The sequence below is a fragment of the Lissotriton vulgaris genome, chromosome 5 (genome assembly GCF_964263255.1).
Source record: "Lissotriton vulgaris chromosome 5, aLisVul1.2, whole genome shotgun sequence".
Taxonomy (NCBI): domain Eukaryota; kingdom Metazoa; phylum Chordata; class Amphibia; order Caudata; family Salamandridae; genus Lissotriton; species Lissotriton vulgaris.
In genome coordinates this window covers 600,353,377-600,377,396 of record NC_141693.1, presented here as the reverse complement: position 1 = coordinate 600,377,396, position 24,020 = coordinate 600,353,377, and the positions used below count along the sequence as shown (strand labels likewise).

At 41.4% G+C, this 24,020-nt stretch overlaps 1 protein-coding gene across 1 annotated transcript in view; it reads left to right on the top strand.

Moving 5' to 3' along the window:
* TBATA (thymus, brain and testes associated) overlaps positions 1 to 22,776 on the top strand; it is a 152,385-nt gene extending 129,609 nt beyond the window's left edge. The window contains exons 8-10 of the mRNA XM_086920142.1: positions 1,612 to 1,777; positions 6,570 to 6,622; positions 22,451 to 22,776. Of these exons, the coding sequence (XP_086776268.1) occupies positions 1,612 to 1,777; positions 6,570 to 6,622; positions 22,451 to 22,533 (302 nt within the window). The 3' untranslated portion in view covers positions 22,534 to 22,776. The remainder of the gene's footprint in view (positions 1 to 1,611; positions 1,778 to 6,569; positions 6,623 to 22,450) is intronic.
* The last annotated feature ends 1,244 nt before the right edge of the window (positions 22,777 to 24,020 follow it).

Genomic DNA, 24,020 nt, shown 5'->3' with positions numbered 1-24,020 from the left:
TGCATATGGTTCGGAATGGCCATGTTATCACCAGAATCTGGTTAAAAGTTTCAGTAAAGTTGGAAAAGATGCTAAGTGGGTCTCACTTGAATAAGGCAGGAATGTGCTTGCGTGGTCTGTATTTTCTCCCAAAGTGGTTGAGGGTTTCCTCCAAATTCTTAGATCTGGCTATGGTACTGGAAAAGGTCGCCATCAGAATGCACTGGTGTTCCCCAGATTGTCCACCACATAGTAGTTGCAACACGTTGATACATAGGTGGTGGTAAAAGGCTCTGCATTGTGTAGTGAGGAAAGGTCAGGGTATTGTACATGATCCATAGCAGATATATGGATGGAGCTGGTGAACACTTTCACAGAGGCTGATAATCTGGAATATCTTGGAAGTAAAATGCATTGGACTCCTCTTAGGAGATCACAGAGGAAATTGTGTTAGGACAACACAATGCGCAGAACAGCATAAATATCAGTGCCACTATGCAAAGTGGGAAGTTAAACTCTGCTTGTGTTTACATTTTTTATGAAATAGGGGGCTGGGAATAAGAGGTTTTTGTTATATTGTTTTTTTATTTTGTATATGAACGTCGAAACCCTTTATAGGTAATGAAATGAAATGAATAAAAACGTATATAGCACAACTTAGCCCGGAGGCATTTATTGGTAGATTCATTGATATTGTCATAGACGTGTTACATAACTACAATTTAGAGATAGGACCAATCAGAATACAACTGTTTCTTCAGGTAACAATTGTATTGTATAAGCTCTAATGATATATATACATTGTATTCTAAGGCAGAATTTTAAACTAATAAAAATAATTTTAAAAAAAGAGAAAGCAGTCCAGTGCTTAATTTGTGCCAGTGGTTGCAAATGCTAAGCACCAACACTTATTTCTGAGTTTTCTTACTTATTTTCCATCATCAGACTTTGAACAAGTTATAAAGGGGAGAAAGAAGGAGAAAGAGAGAGGGGAAAATAATGATGGGGAATACAGGGATTAAACTAGAATCTGCAAGAATGAGTGCAGGGTGGTGAGAGAAGATGCATGAGATGGAATCAAAATTAGAGTGTTTGGCATCTACCTATCCAGGCATTTGGCACGCGAGGTGCCATAGCAATTTGCCCCTGGTGTGCTCACCAACAACTATAAAAAAGTGCTTTTTTAATTCCTTTAACCTAATGGCAGTGCCCTAAGGCTACTTTCATACCTTGTCTTGTAAGAGTTCCTGCTTGTTTAAAAGATAGTAAGTAGGCAGTTATTGGCCCACTTTATCAATGACAGTCTTTTATGTACACTTGAACTTTTCCTTTCCATCCACATTTTTCCTTTAGTACAGCATCACAAATATTGGAAATTAAGCTCGAAGGCACAGGTGGATAACACTGTGAGCAAACATTTATCGTTGGTACAACCTGTGCACTATTACTTAATCTATTTCCGTTTGTCTCAACCATCATGAAAAATATCACCAACACTAAATATATTTTAATATGTTCCCTTAACCCACTGCATAACCTTTTTCTCCTTCAAAGAATTAGTTTTTTTTTCAAGTACTTTCTGTTTAAGTGTATTTGTTTATTTGATGCATTGGGTTGCTTTTGTTTTCGCAGACAAGGAGATTGTAATGGGGATGATCCAAACTGCAACCGCTAATGCTCAACTTGAGAATCAGGGCTTCAGCAGGGTAATGGAGGAAAGACTTCAGTCACAGATGTCCCAGGGTGCCCCAGCGCCTGGTTCAAGAGACAAGCACCAAGGGAAGAACAGTCTGAGCAGGTCGTTTCATCTTTCATATACATTTCCTGTAATTGATCAATTGTCTTTAGTGGGTGAGCAAAATGTCTTTCTATTCACAACAGACGTCAGGATACTTAATATTTAAGCACTATTGCAACAACCCCATGAATCTGCAAAACATTTAGAGGAACTGTATTTGAAAAATGCTCAGAGGAGGCAGACTTTTAAGTGATTCAGCGGAGTTAAACTCTTCAATACCGAGCCCTATTATCTCCTTTACACCTCTGATTTACTCCTCGGTTGGATCATTAACAGGAAAGACAGTTAGAATCACTTGTCCGCTCAATGAATTTACAGAGCAACCAAGTGTCCACAAATAAGGACCACAAATCTGTAGCATATTTTATGGGTTTTATTACAAGGTCGAGATCCCAATGTTCAACTGTATAGATGCAGTATTCCGACAGGGAGGCGTAACCTTCTAAAGAAATTTCAAATGAACAAGAATAAAATGAATGAGCAGCTCTGTAGCCGATATACAAAATACCAACATAAATATCTGATGCTCTGAATACCATCTAGCTTGGTCTCTCTTAACATTTAACAATTCAATTCTTTCAGAAGCCAGCTAAAGAACATAACCTTTCATAGCACAAACCTATAAAAGACAATAGGGATTAGGCAAAAGAGTACAAGAAGTATTAGCAGTAACATTGCAAAAGCTCTATCCTGAGCCGTCAGAGTATCAGGAAAGTGTTGGTCTAAACCAAACAAAAAGGGGCACTCAACATGGCACGGGAAATGTCTCTAAAAATCCATTTAGCTCATCGACGTTCTGTAAAGATTCTGCAGAATGAGTTCAGCTAACGAAGTTCAGCATACAATCTGCAAGAAAGTCTGAAATCATCAGCCCATCAACTCTCGACTGTGATCAATCGCCTCATTCGCTCCTCTGTCCAGGGCAGCCGTTACTATCATTCACAAAGTACGTTGTTATCTCCCAAATTGTACCACGTCATCAATAGTAGTTCACTATATTTTTTTCAAAAGTTCATATAGTTTCTATATTGTATATTCTGCAACAGTGGAAAAAGGTCCTACACTAGACATGGAAACTCCATCTCGGTCCCACACTCTTGGGTAAAGACAATAGTCCATTGTGAGTTCTCATTTGCTTGTCAAATTCCATTCCTAAGTGAGTATCCAATATTAGTTACAATACACGTATCAATTTAATTACCAGTTGGTGAGAACTCTTGCAAAATAAGCAAGTAAGCAAAATGCAATAAAGAATTGTATTCTCATGGAAACAGATTTTAGGTCTTTAATATAAAACAGCAAACTTTAAGTATTAAATCTGTAGTGCACCTTTGTATACATGTGTGAACCTTTAAAACCCCTATGCAAACATAATATTACTTGTTAATAGGTTAACCTATTAATTCACGTAATGAGCAATGAAACTGCATAACAGTGAATGTGCTGTAGAAGTACATTCATAAGTATATATGTGTGACATAAATGCATACATAAATAAACTTTTATTGTTCGCCCTAATTTAGTATAAGATGCATACAAGGATCATTTAAAGTTAAGAACAACATTTCTATCAGTTACACAGACAGAATTGCACCTGTTTATACATCAGGTGTAAAGCTTCAATATTATAACACATTTGACAACTGTTAATTAATTAATACTTTTTCAAACTATTCTCTTTAAATACTTATAGAATGTTGTTTTTTTGTCACGTCGAAAGAGTGGGCTACTTTACGCTGCACCATAAGCAAGCACTGTTAAAACCCTAGGTCTCTCTTTTGGGGCCTATTGCTTTTGCCAGAGCCTTCTGGAGAAGTTCTAGTGTTGAACTTTTTTCAGATACTGTTCAGCATTGTAAAAAAACAAAAAAAGGCACAGTGGTAGGACCACTGCTGGCTGGAAACACATACATAATCAGCTGCTCTGAATTGAAACCGACGATGGGGGTCGGAAAGCGAAAAACCTCCGACCTCCATCGCAATCAGCCTCTTAACAGGAAGCAAGCAAATTACAGTAACAATAAAGTCAGGAAAATGGTAACCAGTGAATGTTATGTAAGTTCTTGGTAAGCCCAAAATAAGGACTTTGCAACCAGACAGCTTTCACTGTTAAGTAATGGATTTCTATATATCTACAAGGAAAAAAGCCATTGAGCAACAATGTTGTAATATGAAGCAAAATGATGGAAAGGAAGAAGAGCACCAAAAACATATCTTATATCAAATTTTTGTGGAATCCATATGTAAAGTGCCCATCCGGTGTACAGAAAAATCATATTTCTCTACCCAGTCCTGCATCACTAACAAGCACCAACAATAGGCATTCGTAAATGTTGCTTTATTTGATAATGGCATCTTGGGTTTTGAGATGTTTTCTGACATTATTCACCATATGGCCCTGTTAAGGCATGGCAATATTTTCATACATGCTTACCATTAACAGCCCTCGACTTCTATATCTTTAACATGTTAGCAAAGAAAAGGAGATTAGTCACTTTAATAATAAAAATGCACACATTTCTCTACTACAAAAGTGACACTAGTTTCTTACTAAATCCAGAAGAACGTAATGGGGCCCTTCCCAAGCACTAGGTTGGGGCTGAATGGTATTGTTATTTTTCTTAATGCACATCCATCTTAACTGCGAATTAAATGTATCTCCATCATGATTAAAATGCATTGAATGTTTATTGTTTATGGTTTTCAGCCTTTGAACTTCTGGCAAATTCACTATTATTCCCAGACAAAAAATACCTACGACTATAGTGGACTCCGCTGTTGTGCATAAACTCATATTTGTAGATGTATTGCTGATTCCCTGTAGTCTAAATTGTGTTTTAAACCACTGGGGCTGCATAAGAATTTGTGTTCAAAATTTAACCAGCCCCAAAGCAGACTAATGTTTAGTCTTCCTAAAGCCAATTTCTAATTGAAACTCCTAGAGCACACCATGGTAACTAAAATATATGGGAAAGGATTTATTTTCAACATACATGTGAATATATGACCCACAAAGGACAACACCTTATGCCTTCTAACCTTCATTTAAAGCAGTATCATTATAGCTCCTGATCATGCACATATTTGCTAACCAATAGAAGGAAGTTTAATGTTTGAGTGCAGGGTGGAATTGTCAATTTAGTTTTTATGACATTAATACGATGTAATTAAAAGCAAGAGGTAAGCACCCACGGTAGCTTCTAATGGAAGTGAATATTCATAAATTCACGGTCTCATCCTGACATCAAGTAGAGGCAGGCAATGCAGGTTTTGTCTATTGACCTTTCAGCCGAACTAGATCCAAGGAATGGACTTCTGTCACCTTTACTGTGCCACATACCTTGAAGTCAGTTAGCCGATGCATTTCGGCAGCATGTCGATGCTCTGATAACTGTTATTGCCATCTTCGATCAGGATTCAGGGCACGGTCCCTATATATGCATGGGCATTTGTCAATGCGACTACACATTAACTTCACTTTCTCGCCAGCTCCCCTGATGATTATGTTGAAACTTGTGTACTTTATTATGGTTTGTTGAGGAGGAGGATAGTTGAAATGGAGAAGTGACATTTTGAGAATTAACGTTTCTATGAAATTCAGATTGTAGAAGTGCAAGTTATGCTTGTACATCAACAATTGTTAACTGGATTTATCGCTTTGAATGATCTTTTTATTAGAAGATCTGTTCTTCCATTCATCTTATTTTTGACTGTTCTGTAAGCATTTCCTTTCCTCAGGCGATCCTTCATTTAGTGATCTCTCTTTAAGCCCTAAAACAGGAAGTGACATCAGACGAGATAAGGTGTAGTCCGCAGTCCAAGCCCAATCTAATTTGGTGTTCTTGTTGATCATCTTACCACCAGCTCTGAGGTCTTAGTCTAGTTCTCTGAGAAGGGAGAAGTGGTTTGGGTCTCCACAGTCATGCACAGCCCCATCTTCAAAGCTATGAGCTCTCCTTGGTCCATACCATCTCAAATCCTAAGCCAAAGCTCGCTCCCCTATTTAGCCAAACAAGTTGCATTTGCTCCTAGTGTAATGCAAAAGAGTACCCTGTCACTTCTCATGGTGAAGAAGTATCAATCCTGGACCATGCATCCTTCCAAACAGGCTCTTTTACGGCATTTCAGGCTGGCTACCCTCTTTTTCTTTTTTCTGGGCCCTGCTCTCCTGGAAGATGGTTCAATGGATCACTTGGGGTGGGATCCCTCGAACAAAGGTCTCATCGCCCTACTGCGACTCTCATCTACTCAATCAGGGGCTGAAGCCACTGTTCCAAGAGGACTGGCTTTACATCTTTCTTGGATAGTGGGCTTCCGCTCCATGAGAATCTGTGTTCAGAAGAAGCTTTTTCCTCTTACTTCTCCAGTAATTCTTCTGAGGGACACAAAACAAGACGAGTCATATTTCTTTCTACTCTCCTTTGTGAGTTACAGATACGTTCATTGCCCGGTCAAGGGAAAAGACTGAAGAGGAAACACTCGACTTCGAAAGGTAGCATAAAATCACACATTCGAAGAAAAAATATATATTTCCCCATCATTGTTAGACACTTGGATTGCATGAAAAAAAGAGTCCAGGTCAAAGGTGTCCACGATCTATATTTCCAGATTCCCTATCTTGTGCTAGTAACAAAAAATAATATCGGCTCTCATTTCATTTAAAACAATACCATAATCGCTAGACAATGACTAAGAATTCTAACGAGCATTGATCTATCTAATTTTTTTGTAGTTTGGATATTGTCTTAAATATATAAGCAAAAAAAATAATTTACCTATGTTTTGTGTTGTAGCAAGTCGAGCCAAAAGCAGAAGCAAAGGCCACTAGCTGAGGATGAAAAACCAGGTAAAAACGAACTTGTAATATATCACACTCTCTTTGATTAAACTAGGAAAAGTGGCAGGGAAATTAAATGCAACTCAGGGATGGAAGTAGAACTACTTATTATCCCAATTTCACTTCATGTTGCCAGTGCGTCCTGGTGTTCCAAACGTCTTCATTCATTCAAAAAGTACCTCGATGGATTGGGTTGTCATTTAAAATTCCACGGCTAGATGCCTAGTGCTTTACTATTGTGTCCTGAAGTGTAACACCTTACCAAAAGAAACATCTCTTGAAGAAAATATGCCAGGCATGTGTGTTTTGCTGAGTCAATGTGTGATTGCTGAACATCTTCAGTTCTATTGCGCAGCATTTGATTGTAGATACATTTTGCTGACAGACTCATGCGAGGCTCCAAGGAGCAGGGCATGACTGCACCAATTTTGATGTTCTTAGAGTAAAATAGAAAAATATTTATACATCAATGGCGTATTGGCTGCATTACTGAAAAGTCAGATTATAATTATATGGGCCAGAGCAACCAGTGCTGCAGTGTCAGTACCTTACACGCTTTTCATGACTGGGTTTGGAATACAATTCTGTTCTAGATCTTACTACCCTCATGTGGCTTGGACTAATCGGGGAACGTAGGCATTCAGTAACTGGTGATTTTTTTTAGTATCTCTACTATCATTTCAAGTGTTTTATCAAACGTTAAGGCCCAGCACAATTTAACTGAGATATTTTCGGTTCAGAAATATACAATATGTTTCTCAAGGCAAGAGACTGCTACTTCTATTATTAGCTGATTTATTGAGCCAAAACTCTTGAAATAACCAGAAATCTGGCCCCCCTAATCAGATCACCTATGGAGTGGCACATGTGTGACTTGGCTTTATTAATATGGTAGTCACCTATTCCGATTATTGCATTGCTAACTGTAGTGTGGAGTTTTCTTATGGTCTTCTGAGGTTCACACGTAGACATAAAGTGGAAAATATAATGCTATACTTTCTCTTTAGCTTCTGTCCCAAATATTAGTAAGAATAGTTTGTGGCACCGGTACCTGTTACCCCACTCTGGATTTACCAGCACACTATTTTTTGGGTTTGCCTGCACAGCACTGTGCTTGCAATATCTCCTGTACTTAAAAACAAATCTTAAAAGGAGCTTAGAGCCTGCCCATTGCTTACCTTTACTTGCCAGTGGGAGGCCCATACGTCAATCTCCATTCCAGTCTTCCTAATGGTCAGAAACTCCTTCTGGACTCGGTTTCCTCCTGGGCTTCTGAGTCTTCATCGATCCCATGGATCATGGACCAAGTACTGGTTCCTGTGGCCAGTGTCCAGGCACTTCCTTTTTCTTCCTAAGAGTACATGAATCTGCAGTCCTTCTCCTTTACCCCCACCATCCCAATGGCTTCATCCAACCCCCCACCCTGCAATGTCTTTTGCACCCTCCTCCTAAATGTTGCTTCAACCCCCCCACTTTCCCTACGCTGTTCAACATGTAAAACAAAACATTGACAAATCCAATAGATTTCGAATAGGCGAAACCTATTGGCTTTATCAATGCTTGTTAGAAAAGTGCAGTGATGCCAACATTATGTGTCCTAAACGTGCAGCAATTAAGAAACTTCGAATATGAAGATTCCACTATCAAAAATGTGGTTGGAACTTTTCAAAGCACATAGAAACACATATTTACATCCACAAAACATATGGACATTCTCTGTATTTAGCAGATGGAGCCGGCCCCATAGAACATCTTTACACTGAAGCTAACTTCCAGTGTGGATGCATTCAACCCATGAATTAGAAAATCAGAACAACCGTCATACCAAGTGTATTTTAGGGTGCACATCTTTGATCCGAATTCAGAAAATGACCTGTTCTCACCTTCGTATGTGACGTGAATGACTGTAATCCACTAGGAAACTTGGTAAAGACATACATTTGAAAGTATACATCCATGATAGCAAATATCAAGAAAAAAAATCAACAATTTTTGCATGTTGGTGGGTTAAAAAGCTGAAGTTGGTTCTTGCTTTTATAAATTAAGTACATGCGTCATGTACGTTTAAAGTGCTTCAACTGCCGATGCTATCAAGTGAATATACAATAAATATATATATAGAATAGGTGGAGGTTGACATAACAAAGGGATGGCACATTATATTTAAAATGTACACATTTTTACAGAACTTTCTATGCAGTACATCTCATTTGGAGTATTAGAGGACATGGGACATCAGAGAGTCGGAGAGCGGCACATTAGGACCATTCCGCCTAGTGTTTTCTCACGGCTTCAGAGGTGATGGTTAAGAGTGGGATTGAATACAGGAAGAGATGTGTTAGAAATGGGATTTCAGGTGGGCTAGAGCTTGCGCCTAGCCAGGCTGAAACCACCACTCTAGTCAGGGCAAGGGAGTTACACGCCGAAGATAATCCCCTGCTCACCCCCTTGGTAGCTTGGCACGAGCAGTCAGGCTTATCCCAGAGGCAATGTGTAAAGCGTTTGCACAACGCACACACACAGCAACAACAAACATGTCACACCACCAAAGAAACTCCACACAAGGTTTTATATAAAAATAGCCTTAGTATTATCCAAACACATTAGAATCATAATCCAAACTGCCAATGATCCTCCAAAATAGGGTCTGCAATTTTCAGGCTGACCAGAAGTCACTGGCAAGGCTCTCCTCCCCCTACCTCTTCTTCTGGGGTCCCCCACTCTCCTCTTATGAGAGGCTACCTCAGAACACAACTCACCCACCAGTTCAGGACCTCTCTCCAGCAACTGGTATACCAATTTGGGATCTAAACCCTCAGGTTGCACAGGGGTCAGAGGCGAGGACTCCCTCCCTCTGCACCCTCTTCCAGAGTCCTGCACCCTCCCAACTGGAGTGGTAGCCCTAGAAGCTACATCAGTCAAGTCACTCCATACAGTTGTCCTTCCCTCCAGGTCAGGCATACCCTGAACCAGGCCTCCCAACACAGAGATGGAATCCTGTGGTTGAACAATTGCCCGGCGAACCGGGAGTTCCTGGGGACCACATATGCCCCCCAAGGGTAACACATAACTCCTGCGTCGTGTGACAGTCTGCCTGGCACAATCTCCCAACCCCTGTCCATCTGACAGTGCGTGAAGATCCCCAGGACAGAACTGGTGTCACCATGGTCTTTCATTGGTGACAGCTCTTCTGGCTGGCCCCTGACCCACTGGTTCTTCCACTGGGGACTCTTTCCCTCTCTCACCCCTCAATCTGAACTTCCACACACTCCACTTAGGAATAGCACTGCCCGACACCAGAATTGATGGAGGTCTGCTTACAGACACTCCCAGCTCACCTGACACAGGGAGCTCCCTACCTGGTGTTCCCTTAAGGAACCATCCAGTCCTGGAGACTGAGGTTGGGGCACTTCGGGACACAGCCCAGTCTCACTCCTTCTCCTACGAGACAGGATGTGAGGCCCTACAACCTCCTCACTATAAGGGGACTTAGCTGGGCTACTCTGAACCTCTCCCACCACTCTGGGTTGGAATATACTTGAACCACTCCTCTTAGGGTCACTCCCCAATGCCTCTTCAGAACCTCTGGCAACCACCCAGAGGTCTGCTTCCCATGCAAGCTCCCTGGAATCAGAGAACTCACACTCCAACAGGTGTTGACGCAACCCCGGAAAACAATTACTGAACATGTCCTCTCTGGCAACCAGATTGAACAGCCCTTCAAAGTCATTTGCAGCGCTAACCATCATCCAATCGTCCAGTGTATCACAACTTCATCCACAAACTCCCCCGAAGACTGATGAGGCAGTTTATTACTCTCCCTGAATCTCAACCTGTGCCCCTCTTCCTGGGAACCAGGTACCATACACTGGGAATGGGACTTCCTTCACTGGACTCTATATTGCTGCCACCACTGGACCCCACCCTTACTGGTGAATCCAGACAACTAAAACTGTACTCAGGGGATAATCTACCCTCCAGAGCTAGTTTCTCCCTGGCGAAGGCCCTCTCAGCCGCCGCCTTCCTCTTCTGCACTAGGACCCTCTCAGTCTCTAGCTTTTTGTCCTCCAGAACCAGCTGCACTATCTCCTTGGCATGCTCTAACCTGAGCTTCTTTAAAGCCAGCTGATGCTCCGTTTCTTCCCTCCTATTTACCCACTCCTCCGGGGACAGGGAAAGGGACGGGGCACTGCCCCCAGCACTGGACCCAGCAAGGGACTCCCTATCAATGGGGTCCTCACTCTCTACTGGCGTTCCTGCCCTGTCATTTTCTTCCTCCTCTTCAGACCTCTCAGGGCCACCGCTCCCTAGGAGTACGGACTCTCAGAGTCCTCCCCAGAACCACCACCCTCCAGGATCTCTGTGGGCGCCTTTTCAGGGAACTGTTGAGCATAGTACAGGGCTCTATGATAGTCTTTTTTCCCACCTGTCCTTTTGCCACATGATCAGGAATTCTCAAGTTGCAGCAGAGTGGTTGCCCAAATTGATGGCATCTTCTTCTTCCTGCAGAACCCCTTTAACACCTCCATATTGTAGTTCAACGGATTATGTATGTTAAAGGCAGATTTCCTTTTGGCAAGATACACAACCCACTGTGCAACACAAGAGACCTACGCGTCTGAGCTGAAGTAGGAATACACAATTCAAAAATGACACTTTTAAGGAGAAAAAATATAACACAGAGAAGAAAAAGAATCCCCAAACACATGAATGTCTAAATGCAGAGTTTGTTGTGCTACCAGTTGTTGCTGTGGTACTGCGCAAATGCAAGTCCTATCCTCACTGCTGATAACCAATGTTAGAAATGGGATTTCTGGTTGGCTAGGGATTGCGCCTAAGCCAGTCAGAAACCACCACTCTAGTCAGGGCAAGGGAGTTACACGCCGAAGATAACCCCTGCTCACCCACTTGGTAGCTTGGCACGAGCAGTCAGGCTTATCCCCGAGGCAATGTGTAAAGCGTTTGCGCAACGCACACACAGCAACACACTAGGCACACCACAAAAGAAACTCCACACAAGGGTATATATAAAAATAGCCTTGGTATTTTCCAAAACACATTAGTATCTTAATCACACAATATACACTGTGCCAACTGGCACTGGGCAATATTTACAGGGGATTATATATACATGACAGGGCCAATTGGACTACTGTCAGAACCATCACAAAGCACACATAGTAAATGTTTAACACAACCAGTAACTTCTGGAAAATGCTGTGCTCAGGATTCTATCCTACAACATAAATCACATTATGTAATCAGCATCATAAGCCTAAACACATTACGCAATAATCCTCACAAGCATAAACACATTATACTCAGATCAGGGTTCATAAATCACATTTGGCATATACATCACATAACTCAAATTAGGGCCATGCGCACTACCAAATTACAACTGACCCCCAGGCCAACTAGCCTTCTCTAGGGGCTCAAATGCCCTATGTCCAAAATGTCAGGGCTTGGCTGCCAATACAGCAACATCAAAGGGCGCCCAATGCACTGGGGCAGGGCAGGAGTGTATATCACTCCTTTCTCATTAAAGGAATCAAAATGCCCTCAAAGAAATCATAGCACTGGCACCTACTGTGCCTCCTGGGTCCCTACTGGGACTTGGCAAAACAAATGTGCCCAACATTGTAGTTGTCCACTACGGTGGCACAACTGAGAAAATAAATGTAGGCACTGGCACTCACTGTACCCTCTGGACCCCCACTGGGGCCCTACAAAACAAATATGCCCCACGTTGGAGCGGCCCGCTCTCCTGCGGGACCACTCAGGCACTGACAATGTGGCTCGACCAGCACCAACAAGGTGCAACACCGAGCCCCCACTTGCCATGCTCTCTAGGGGACTCTGTGGCATCTCCTGGTCATGGTCGCGGCAGCCTGCCTCCCCTTATGTCAGGTGGGTAATGCAGCAAGAGGAGCCCGCAAGGCTCCCACTTCACTTGCCTTCACCCGGTCCCTCTCCTGGGACACAGGACTTTGGAGGGGAGCCCACGAAGGTTCCGGATGGCTTTCTGCAGTGGGTGGGACTTCCTCTCCCTGCTCCTTCGGATGGCTCCTCAGCCCCACCCACAGTCAGGCAGACTCTGCCTGGCTTCCGGGTCTGGCTGGAGGCTTTTTTTCATTGGCCGCAATGCTGGGTGGGCACCGTCTTAGATCAAGACCATTGCAGGGTTGGCACCCGCCATCAAACAAGCATAAAAACAGGGTGGGCTCCTGCTGGAGAGCACATATACCCAGGGTGGGCACCCGCTCATTAGAGATGCAGAAACGAGGGGTGGGCACCAGCTGTTAAAATAGGCATAATGCGGGGTGGGATCCCGCTCGAGCACACCATGCAAGGTGGGCACCCGCTAACAAAATAGCAGAAGAGCAGGGTGGGCACCCGCTTATAAAGCAGCCACGGGGGGAGTCCCACATGCCGGGATACCCTCGCAGCCTCGCGCTGCAGACGCCAACTCCTCTCGTCCTGGCCACAAAGAGATAGCGCTCTCCAGAACAAAAGCAAAGTGCTCACAAGGCGCTAGAGTCCACAGTCCAGGGCAAAGTTTTAGGGACACAGCTGGGACCAGGTTGGCCAGCACACAGGGTCCTCCAGCAGGGAGGCAGTCCCTCGTGGCGGTTCCTCCTGAGGCCCAGCAGCAGCAAACCCCCAAACACAGGAACAGCACAACAACTCATGGGCGCACAGCCCCTATATTTATATTACATCTGGGCTTTGTCTGCCCTGGCACAGGGCTTGGGGGAACCAGACAAAACAGGTTCAGGGGAGAGTTGGAGCACTTTGTTTACAAGGCTCAGCATCCCCTTTGTCAGGTGGGGGCCCGTCATCAGACATACCACAGGGGAGGCTAGGCACAGAACTATTCAGGGACCAGGGACTTCTCCCACTACTCCAAATGCAGATGTCCCATTCAGCCTAGTGCTGCCTCACCTTTCCCCTCCTGGAGCCACACACAACTCACTAGCCTCTGTCACTTAAAAGGCAGACATGCAATTCACATCAGGCAGGCAGACATAGCACACAGAAATGCCAACTTCTAAAAGTGTCATTTCTTAAATATTTACAATAAATCGGCGCACACTATTGCACTGCATTTATTATTACCATTCTAAATATACTAAACTTGACTTCGCTGCTCCTTTCATATCAGGAATTACCACTGAAACACTTATCAGGGAATCCCCAATGCATTCCTAAGGGAGGGCATCCTCACAGTAGTGAGAAACCAAAATGGCTGTTTGTCACTATCAGGACATGTCACACTTAAGGTACACGTCCTACCTTTTACCTACAATGCACCCTGCCGATGGTGCTAGCTAGGGCCTACCTTAGGCCCTAGCTAGCACCTCCATCATCGCTCTCTCGTCTTGTCCCTCTCTGATCTCTTGCTCTCTCGCTATTCCTCTCGCTTCCCCCACCCACCCTTACTTTCTTTCGAATCACACTGCAGCTGCTCACTTAACCTAAGGGCAGCTGCGTAAAGGCAGCAGCAAAGGCCTTGGACTTCCGAAACCAGCCTCCAGTGGCTCCAGCCCACGGGGCTAAATAACTATTGGAATAAAAAGGCCCATCCAGCCTTGGTCTGTAGGGGAGAGTTAAAAGATTAAAGGATTAAACTGGTTGGTAAGGAGTCAGAATATCGAGTTGGACATGTCGACTTGCACTATTATTGAGTGCAGAATATCGAGATACAGAAATATTGACTGCAGGAATATCCTGGTCAAGAATATCTGGTTTAAGGTAAGAAATAGCATTTTCAAAAATATCAAAGTCATTAATACAGTTTGCAAAAATGTAATTGTTAAAAATATCATTTTTTTAGTTAGTGTTATGTATTCTCGTCAGTCTGTAACATTTCCCTGGACACAGCCACCTTCCCGAACAAGTGGAAGAGAGCCTTGATTAAACCTCTCCTAAATAAATTGTCCGCAGACCCAGCAGAGATGAAAAATTATAGGCCGATATCTCTGTTGCCCTGTTGCTCGAAAGTCATGGAGAAGATGATCAATGTGCAACTGACTGATTATCTAGAAAAACACCAATTGCTGGATCCTTCCCAATCAGGCTTTCTCGCAGGTCACAGCACGGAGGCGGCCTTAATCGAAGTCACGGACAGCATTAGGATGTCCTTAGATAAAGGGATTCCCACCATGCTAATGCTCCTTGATCTCTTTGCGGCCTTTGACATCATATCACATAACATCCTGCTATGCAGATTACAGTATATCGGTGTCTGAGGTCTAGCATTGGCCTGGCTCCAGAGCTTTCTGACAGAGAGATCTCAGTACGTCAAACTAGACGCTTTCGTGTCATCAGTCACCCCACTTGACAAGAGAGTACCTCAAGGTTCCATCCTAAGCCCCACTCGGTTCAACATATATGTGGCCCTGTTGTCCGCTATCATAAGAGCACATGGCTTTGACACCATCTCTTATGTGGACGACATCAGGTGATTATTCCTTTCGATTCTGACTCTGCTGTCACCAGAGTCAAGTTTAGGCCCTGCATGTTGAACATATCTGATTAAATTTCTCCAATTGAACGCCAACAATGGATGGGGTACAATTTCCTCCAATTGAACAACAACAAAATTGAGATTGTCCTGTTCGGGAAAGGCGGAGTAACTTTGGTCACCGGACTAGTAGCCTACAGAGCTGGGGGAACCCCCTTCCCCTACAAAGCAGGTCAGGAATCTGGTAGTTCTATTGGACAGCAAATTGTTGTCCGAAGACCACATAAAATCACTTTCTGGCACTTGATTCGGAATTCTGAAGATGTTGAGAAAGGTATTTCCTTGGATTTCCCTGGGTGCAAAAAAGAACCTGATTCAGGCACTTATTGTAAGCAGGTTGGACTACGGTAATGCCCTATTGGTTGGAGCCAAGGAAGAATTGTTCACTAGGCTTCAAGTGCTGCAAAATACGGCAGCAAGAATGGTATTGAACAAACCCAGACGCTCCCCTTCACGACCCTTGCTTCAAGCCCTACATTGGCTGCCCGTAAAAACAAGAGCAGTCTTCAAACTCCTCACACTGGTGTTTAAGGCAACTCGAGACCTGGGGCCAGCTTACTTAAAGAAGAAGATGAGGCCTTATGTACCCGGTCACCTCCTCAGGTCAAGTAATCAAAACCTGTTAGTGCCTTGTAAAATTAATGAATCCAGAATGGTAGGGTGTGCATTTTCCTATCTGCCCCCCTTTCACTGGAACTGGCTGCCGGAAGAGATACGTTGTTGTACCTCTCTGGGATGCTTAAAAAAAGCCTAAAAACCTGGATGTTTTAGGGGTTTGCATTGCTCTTGGTCTCTGTCTGTTGTCATGCCTAGGCGCCAGGAGATCCCCCCGGGGATGATACGATGCGCCATACAAATGTTAAATATATAAATAAATAACATTTTTGTACGTATTTTAAATGTATGTGCTCTATTTTTTTGCCTAACTATTGCATTTGTTTTTTTTATATATGTGTTACATTTTTGCAAGTTATTAATTTATTTTCATTACATTTTGCGTTTTAGTTCCGTAGAGGGTTTTGGGTTTATAGGGGAATAGGGTGGGAAGTAATTTAATTATAATAAATTGAATATTAATTTTACTTATTAGTATTTATAAAATGTTGTTAATTTTGATTTTGTAGTGTTAATGGTGGGAATTAATTTATTATTAATTAATTATTAATTGGCTGGTTATTTTTATTGATTAATTAATTGGTAAATATGTTAATTGTGTCATTTATTAGGAGCGAGTTGTGGGTTTATAGGGGAATAGGGTGGGAAGTAATTTAATTATAATTACATTATTAATATGTTTTATTAGATAATATTTTTTATTATGTTAGATTGTTAATTGTGGGAATAATGTATTATTAATTATGTATTAATTGGTTGTTAATTATATATAATTAATTGGTAAATATGTTAACTGTGTTATTTCTTTAGGAGTGGGTTGTGTGTTGGTAGGGGAGTAGGATGGGCAGTAATTTAATTTTAATATGTTATTAATATGTTTTATTTATTATTTATTTTATTTTATAGTGTTAATTGTGTGAATACATTTATTAATAATTATTTATATTTTGCTTGCTAATTGTTAATAATTAATGAATTGTTAATTATGTTAATTGTGTCACATTTTAAGAAATTGATGGTGGCATTTATAAGGGAATATGGTGATAGGTAATTTATTTATAATTAATTAATTGTTTGTTAATTAATGCTAATTAATTAATTAAAATGTAAATATGGAAGTTACTTAATTATTTTGATGTGTTAGCTGTGGGGTTAATAGTGGTAAATGGTGGGAAGTAAAAAAAAATACATTAATTAATGATTTGTTGTTAATTGATATTAATTTATTAATATAAAATTAGCCATGGAAATTGTGCAAATATTTTTAGGTGTTTGTTTTGGTGTTTATTGGGGTAGTGGGTGAAAAGTAATGTGGTTTAAATAAATCAATCATTACTTGATCATTAATATTCATTTATTGATTGATAAATATTTTTGGTAATTGTTTATTTTTATTTTGCTTGGGGATTTAGGTTCTATAACTGTAACCTTTGGTTAGTACATACATTTTTACCTTTTTAAAATGTGTTTTTTTAATTATTAATATTAGTTTAATTGATACTTGTGGTAATTATGGAGGTACACTTTTTTAATTTAGATGTGTAAATTGTGTGGTGTTATATGGTAGGAAAAAAGATTACATTTATGTAATAATTATTTTTGATTAAAATTAGTTTCTATTACAAAATATGTATTTGTTAATTTTTTGGTAAATTACAAAAAGTAATCTTTTAATGTAAATTTTACATGTTTTCTACATTATAATATGTTTCTATGTTTTGTAAATTTTATATTTTTATACATGTTTTGTTTTTGGGTTTGTTATTATATTTTCTGTTGTAGTTGATATTTTGTATGTTTTCAAATTTGAATTTTCTTTAGTGAGAATAGTAATTTGCATCCCTCCACTAACCAACACTTTCCCTACTGCAGCATTTGCAGGAGTGGGAATAGTAATGTATACCCCTACACTATCCAACACTTTCCCTACTGTTGCACTCGCTGGAGTGGGAATAGGAATTTTTTACCCCTAAGCTATCCAACATTTTCCCTGCTGTTGCACTTACTAGAGTGGGAATAGTATTTTTTCCCCTCCGCTATCCAACACTTTCCCTACTGTTACACTCATTAAAGTGGGAATAGTAAATTATTCCCCTCTGCTATCCAACACTTTCCCTACTGTTGCGCTCATTGGAGTGGGAATAGTAAATTATTCTCCTCCACTGTCCAACACTTTCCCTACTGTTGCACTCGCTGGAGTGGGAATAGTTATTTTTTTCCCCTACGCTATCCAACAATTTCCCTACTGTTGCACTCAATCTAGTGTAAAATGTAGCTTTAAAATATATTTAATATTTTAATATTTTAATTTATAATATCATTTTTTAAATAATGTTATGTTACAGGTGTTTTCATATATATACATATATATATATATTCATAATTATTAATATATGTTTTACATTTTATAATTTATTAAAATTATGATTAAATAATTCGTTTTAAGTAAATATATATTACACTTTATATATGTATGCTTAATTTATTTTTAAATTACATTACTTAGAATTGTTAAAATTAACAAACAAATCTAATTTTCTTTTTAGGTTAAATGTACTATTTAATTTATTTTACATTATTTTTATACATATAAAAAACGATATTTTGTACTTCAATATTTTTAACTACAATAGTTTTTTTCTATATATTTTTGTACTTACCTATAATGAAGATAGGAGGTTGATACTTTTGACAATGATATTTATGTCCCGATATTTGTGTAACTCGATATTCTGGTACTGGATATTCTGTCAGTGGTCCAAAATGATTATTCCATTGAGGCAAGAGCAGCTTGACGAGATTGCGCCTATGCCAAATGCTGCTCTGACTCAAGGAGGATGAGATGAGAATGGGAGAGCAGAGAAGAGGTGATTCTAATATTCCAGGGTCAGGAAGTAAGGCACCTGTGCGAGGGTGTTGTTAGTGGAATCCTTATAGTTGGCAATTTAACAGTTAATTTAAGACCAGGTAGCTGGCAAGTCAACTGAATACCAAGCACTCCATTTTTTAAAGGAAGGGCAATTGTTGGGGCAAAGGATGTGATTAGCAATCATGTCGTGCAGACAATATTTACATTTTCAGGGAGTGATAAGACTACTGGGAACGTTTCAACATTATTTTCTCTACTATGAGAAAATGGTTGAAGGCAAACGCTCATTAATCCTTGCTGGCAACACAATAGATATCCTGCCATCGAGTAATATCAACAATGCTGCACCTGCATTTTAGCCAAAGAAGACCCCAAGTGAGTCACAAACAATGCTATTGTGATCGACTGTTGTTCTTTTTCTGATCTCGCTGAAACAAAAACTCTAATTAATGGTTGGGAAGGACCACCTTGCAGTAGCAGGGTGGTTGCTCATCCAGACCTCTGCATCCTACCAAAGAAGTGGGTGGTGTGATTAGATCTCCGACATATAGTCCATTAAGTCTCCAGGGTATATACCACTGATCTAGCTTCGGCTGCCACATTTCCACCTTGCATGATGGAGTTATGATAAAAATGGAATATGTCCCTTTTTATAAGCACTGGGATCTTATTTTGAATTAAAAATTATGAGGTATATTCAATTTTTTCTCTATAAATAGCAACTATTAGTCATAGCACAATAAATTCAAATACGCTGATTGATAATTTAAATGTATCCCTGGTGATTTTACAAAGATTTTTAGCAATCTTCAACTAAAAGATTCAGAATACAGCAGTTAGAAAGTGACCCAGATAAAGCAGGTTATGCACATTTCCATGAATATAACTGTGGCATCACCAACGATAACATTGAAGTAAACAACTTCTCGACCTTTACCTGTCCAAGGAAACATCCACATGTTTTGGAAATATACTAGAAGCATGCTTATTTTAATTAGCCCTTTATCGCTTCATATGATCCTGGTGTTAACATGTATGCATTTCTATCTTGAAATGATGGACGGAGCGTTGACATTACAAGCACTCACCCCCAGTCAACTGATCTGGGTTTAATCCATCACCGTTCTTTAGCCCACTCTGCCACCCCAGTTCAGACATGGCCATATGCCAATCAGTCTGACCCTGTGCCTCATGGGAACAGTCCAGCACGAAATGCCAAGCCATGCCTTCCCTGGACCGGAAACAAGCTGTTGAGGACCGTTTTCTGGCATTTCAGCCTTCTTCAGCCCGGCTTGCTTGAATCCAGTGGCAAAGTGAGCAAGGGACTCACGTCTGAGCATACCCTGCCAACTTATGGCGAACAAAGAAAAATCAAAGGAAATGATGGACGGAGCGTTGACAATACAAGCACTCACCCCCAGTCAACTGATCTGGGTTTAATCCATCACCGTTCTTTAGCCCACTCTGCCACCCCATATGCAAATCAGTCTTACAGCCTCATGGGAACAGTAAAGCCCGAAATGCCAAACCATGCCTTCGTGGCCGGAAACAAGCTACCGAGGACCGGTTAATACCGAAACATTCTTTTCGGGTTTAAAAAACAGGACTAAGGGGCCTATTAGGATGGCGGTCAGACTTTTTCCAGCCGCCACCATAGCGGAGATTGGGTCCGACCGCAATGCGTGAGGCGGTCCCGCCCATGGTATTATGATGTGACCGCCGCAGGCATGGCAGTGATTGGGTCCAACCGCCTTGCTTCCAGCGGTCCCGCTCGTTGAATTATGATGGGCCCACCACTGCAGCGGTCACATTCTGCAGCGTTAACATTGTGCGGGCGGTGCTGGCAGCAGCACCGCTGCGTTGCGAAAACAAGCATTTTGTGCATTTCACTGCACTACGTGGCAGGCACTGCACTGTGCCTGCCACTTGGTGCAGTGAAAAGATGGTAACCCCCAGTGCACCCACAACCCCCCAACACAAGGGGGGCCCGCAAAGGGCCCCCAAACACAATCCCTGCCAGCTGGTTTCCGCATGCACCCTAATCCGGACGGCGGAAAAACTAGGCACAGGCACTATTTTAGCGGTCCAGCAGGTGGATTGGTACCGGCGGAAAAGCGAGGGACGGATTTTCACACCGCCACGGTCCCCACCACCATCATAATCTGACAGGGGTCTTTCAAGGTTACGATCGCGGTGCAGAAGCCACCGCCGGCCCGGCGGTGGCGATCCTTCCGCCATCGTAATAGGCCCTTATGCATATCATTTATGTCTATGTTCCCACTTTCATTTTAAGCTATCAGAACTAATGAGTTTTTGCAATAAGGCGCCTTAGATAATGCAGTCCTGTAGTAAAGTAATAACAGTGACTTGTAGAAATAAATCCATGTTAGTGAAATGTCCAAAGATTTTCTTAGTAGGCCCCTGGAGGCCCAGTCTGCTGCTACATCTGCCAGTGATGCTCCTCTCATTCTATTCGTTTCCTTGATGAAGCCACAATGTGAGCCAACATAAATTGATTCTTTCATGCTCAAATAGGTTTGTGCATCACTTTAAAAAACTGAAATGCATACACATGCATATACATCTTTAGTTTCAAATAAGCAGATTCCAGAGAATGCAGAGAAGGATTGAGCTCGAGTTTTTTGTTGTCTGATTTTCCTGTGCTTTCTGACTTGACGAAGTCTTTTGTCACCCAGTCGTCACTGCCCCTTTTCGGTAGTTAGAAATGCCATGCTTGAAATAACAAGCATTTGCAATGCAATAGGTCTCGCATTTGCAAAAGTTGAAGCAACAGGCATTGTAAATGAGAATGCCTATTATTTGTTATGATAATTAACACATAAATAAAAAGCATTGTCATTTACAATGCCAATAGCTCAAACTCTTGTAAATGCGAGACCTATTTAATTTCAAAGAAGCAGCCGCCATTGTCCCAGGCTGCTTGGAAAGTTAAAGTATGCAGGGTGCACTGAATGCTGCAGGAAAGCATGTTGTGCCTGCAGTAGGAGAAACTTGTTAAAGAAAATAGTGCTTACTGACTAAATAAGACATACCATGCAACAACAGATGTAAAAGAGCCAGTCCTCATGGGAGGTTCCAAATGAAGACAATGCGGTGCTAAGGAGGGACTAACAAGCCCAATTAGAAGCCAGCATTTACGAAGGACAATGACACAAGCCAATGACAAATATGCGTAGAGAGTGGGCTGGGCTTCAAGTCTATACTCAAATACAGCATGCCTCACAGAGCAGCGCATGCACTGCCCAGGCTCGACCTAAAAAATTGTACATCACTCACAGAAATGTTGTTGCTGCAGCATCATTTCTTTTATGTAAAACTTCAAATTGTTGGGACAATGCATATTCAATGAGTTCATGAATTTAAGAACATCACTTAAGTCTCAGTGTTATAAAATAAGTCCCAGTGCAATAAGATGAGTCTCTGTGCGAAGCGTCGACAAATATCTGCTCACATTTAGGACTGGACTCTCACAAACTGCTTGTTGTTGTATAACAGGTAGTCCTTTCTCTTTGTTTAGTGGCCCATTACAGGAACTGCAGCATAGGTATCACGGCACCTTAAGGTACCGACCGCTTATGTATTGTACTTCTGGAATATGGGGAATAACTCAGCAAGTGTGTTCTCCCCTGAAAATGGGAATGTGAGAATTATTGTTCTGGGCTAAATTTCTGCATGTTATCATGGATTCGTGGGCTGTTTTGTTCTCAGTCGTGTCATCTGCTTTGAGCAGTTGAAATGCTTATGTAGAAACTCACGAGCCACGGTATTGGGTTGGTCACTGTTGACTTTCCTTTTTGTTTTTCAGAGCGTATTGGCACAGCAGAGGTCCTGCAGATCGATTCATCGAACAGTGGGAAAGAGAAGCTGCCCACTGCGGCTAGTAATTGATTCTGTTGGCTATTAAATAACTCTCAGCAGTTCCGGGAATCTTCACTTTATACTCTCGCATGATGAAAGCAGAAGTGTACACAGCGTCCCACAACGTACCGTGCAGTAATAAAAGGCAATTCAATGCTTGGTTTCTGTCAAAGTTGAATTGCATGCAACGTCATTAACTAACCATTATATTTAAAAATGAAATGGCCTGCTGTATCTGTTAAGTGGTTAATAAAAAATAAATTGTTTAACTTCGTTTTGATTTCTTAACTTCAGTTTCTTGTTACCTTTTACGGTTTCCTGCTGCGTCCTGTACTCTGGTATCTCATTTTTTTGCCTTTTGTATATACTTTGCTATCTCTACACTAATACGTTTTACAGCTGTTTTATTTTCTGTGTACATAGCCGTTACCTGTATATAGTTAAGGACTTACGACTGTTATATCATGGTCATTTCACTTCTCAAACCTGTGCCATGCTTTTCTTCTTGAACCCAGCACATAGAAAAGGAATATAGTCTGGAAGAGAAGAGGGTTAGACTGCTCATTCTTAGAGACAGGTAAACCTCTCTGGCAATGTGCTGCTGATTGATAAATAGAAGCTTTTTACATGGATGTCATTTAGGGGTCGCAGCTGTGACCCGTGGCTTGCCCATTGTGACCTCTAACAGTGCCTTTGAGACCCCTGGCTTCGGAGGTAGCAAATTCAGTGCCAACAACAAAGGGGCAGCTGGAACGCCACACACTTTATTTTCTGTCAATTTTTTTATTACACTAATAGGGAATAAATAATATATATTATTCACTAATATTGTAATAAAAATGGAGTACAATAAGATTAAATCTGCCCTTCCATGGCAGCTGAGGTAAGTAAACAAAGCTTTTAACTGTATTTTGATTGCCCGCTTGCAGGCTCAGTGCATTCATGTGTGAATGTGAGAGAGTGTACATGTGTGAATTTGTATGTATGTGTAAGTATGTGTATGTAAAAGGAACTATTGATGGACATAATACAGAACAATGTCATACATTCACCCCTGTACAGAGATCTGGGTCTGAATCCATCGTTTTTTTGCTCACCATGCCATTCCAGTTTGGACCCAGCCATATGCAAATCAGTCTTGACCCTAAGCGCAACAGTCCAGCCTGAACTGCCAGGCCAGGTCCTCCCTGGACTGGAAACAAGCATCCTAGGACCGGTTTCGGGCTTTCAGCCCTCATCAGCTTGGATAGCTTGACTCCAGTGGCATGGAGAGCATGAGACCCACGTCTGGTCATACCCGTCCCACTGGAGGTGACAAATGCAAAAAGAACAATTGATGGACAGAATGTGTATGTGACTAAAAGTGGAGGTCAAATGGGGTGTGATGTCACTTCCACTACCCCTGGCATTTAGGTGAATTCACGCCATTGGCTTTTTGCTTTTTCTTGTCTGTGGGAATCCAAGCTATTTTGGAGGCAGAACAAGTGACTATGTGACGAAATCATGTGCTCAATATT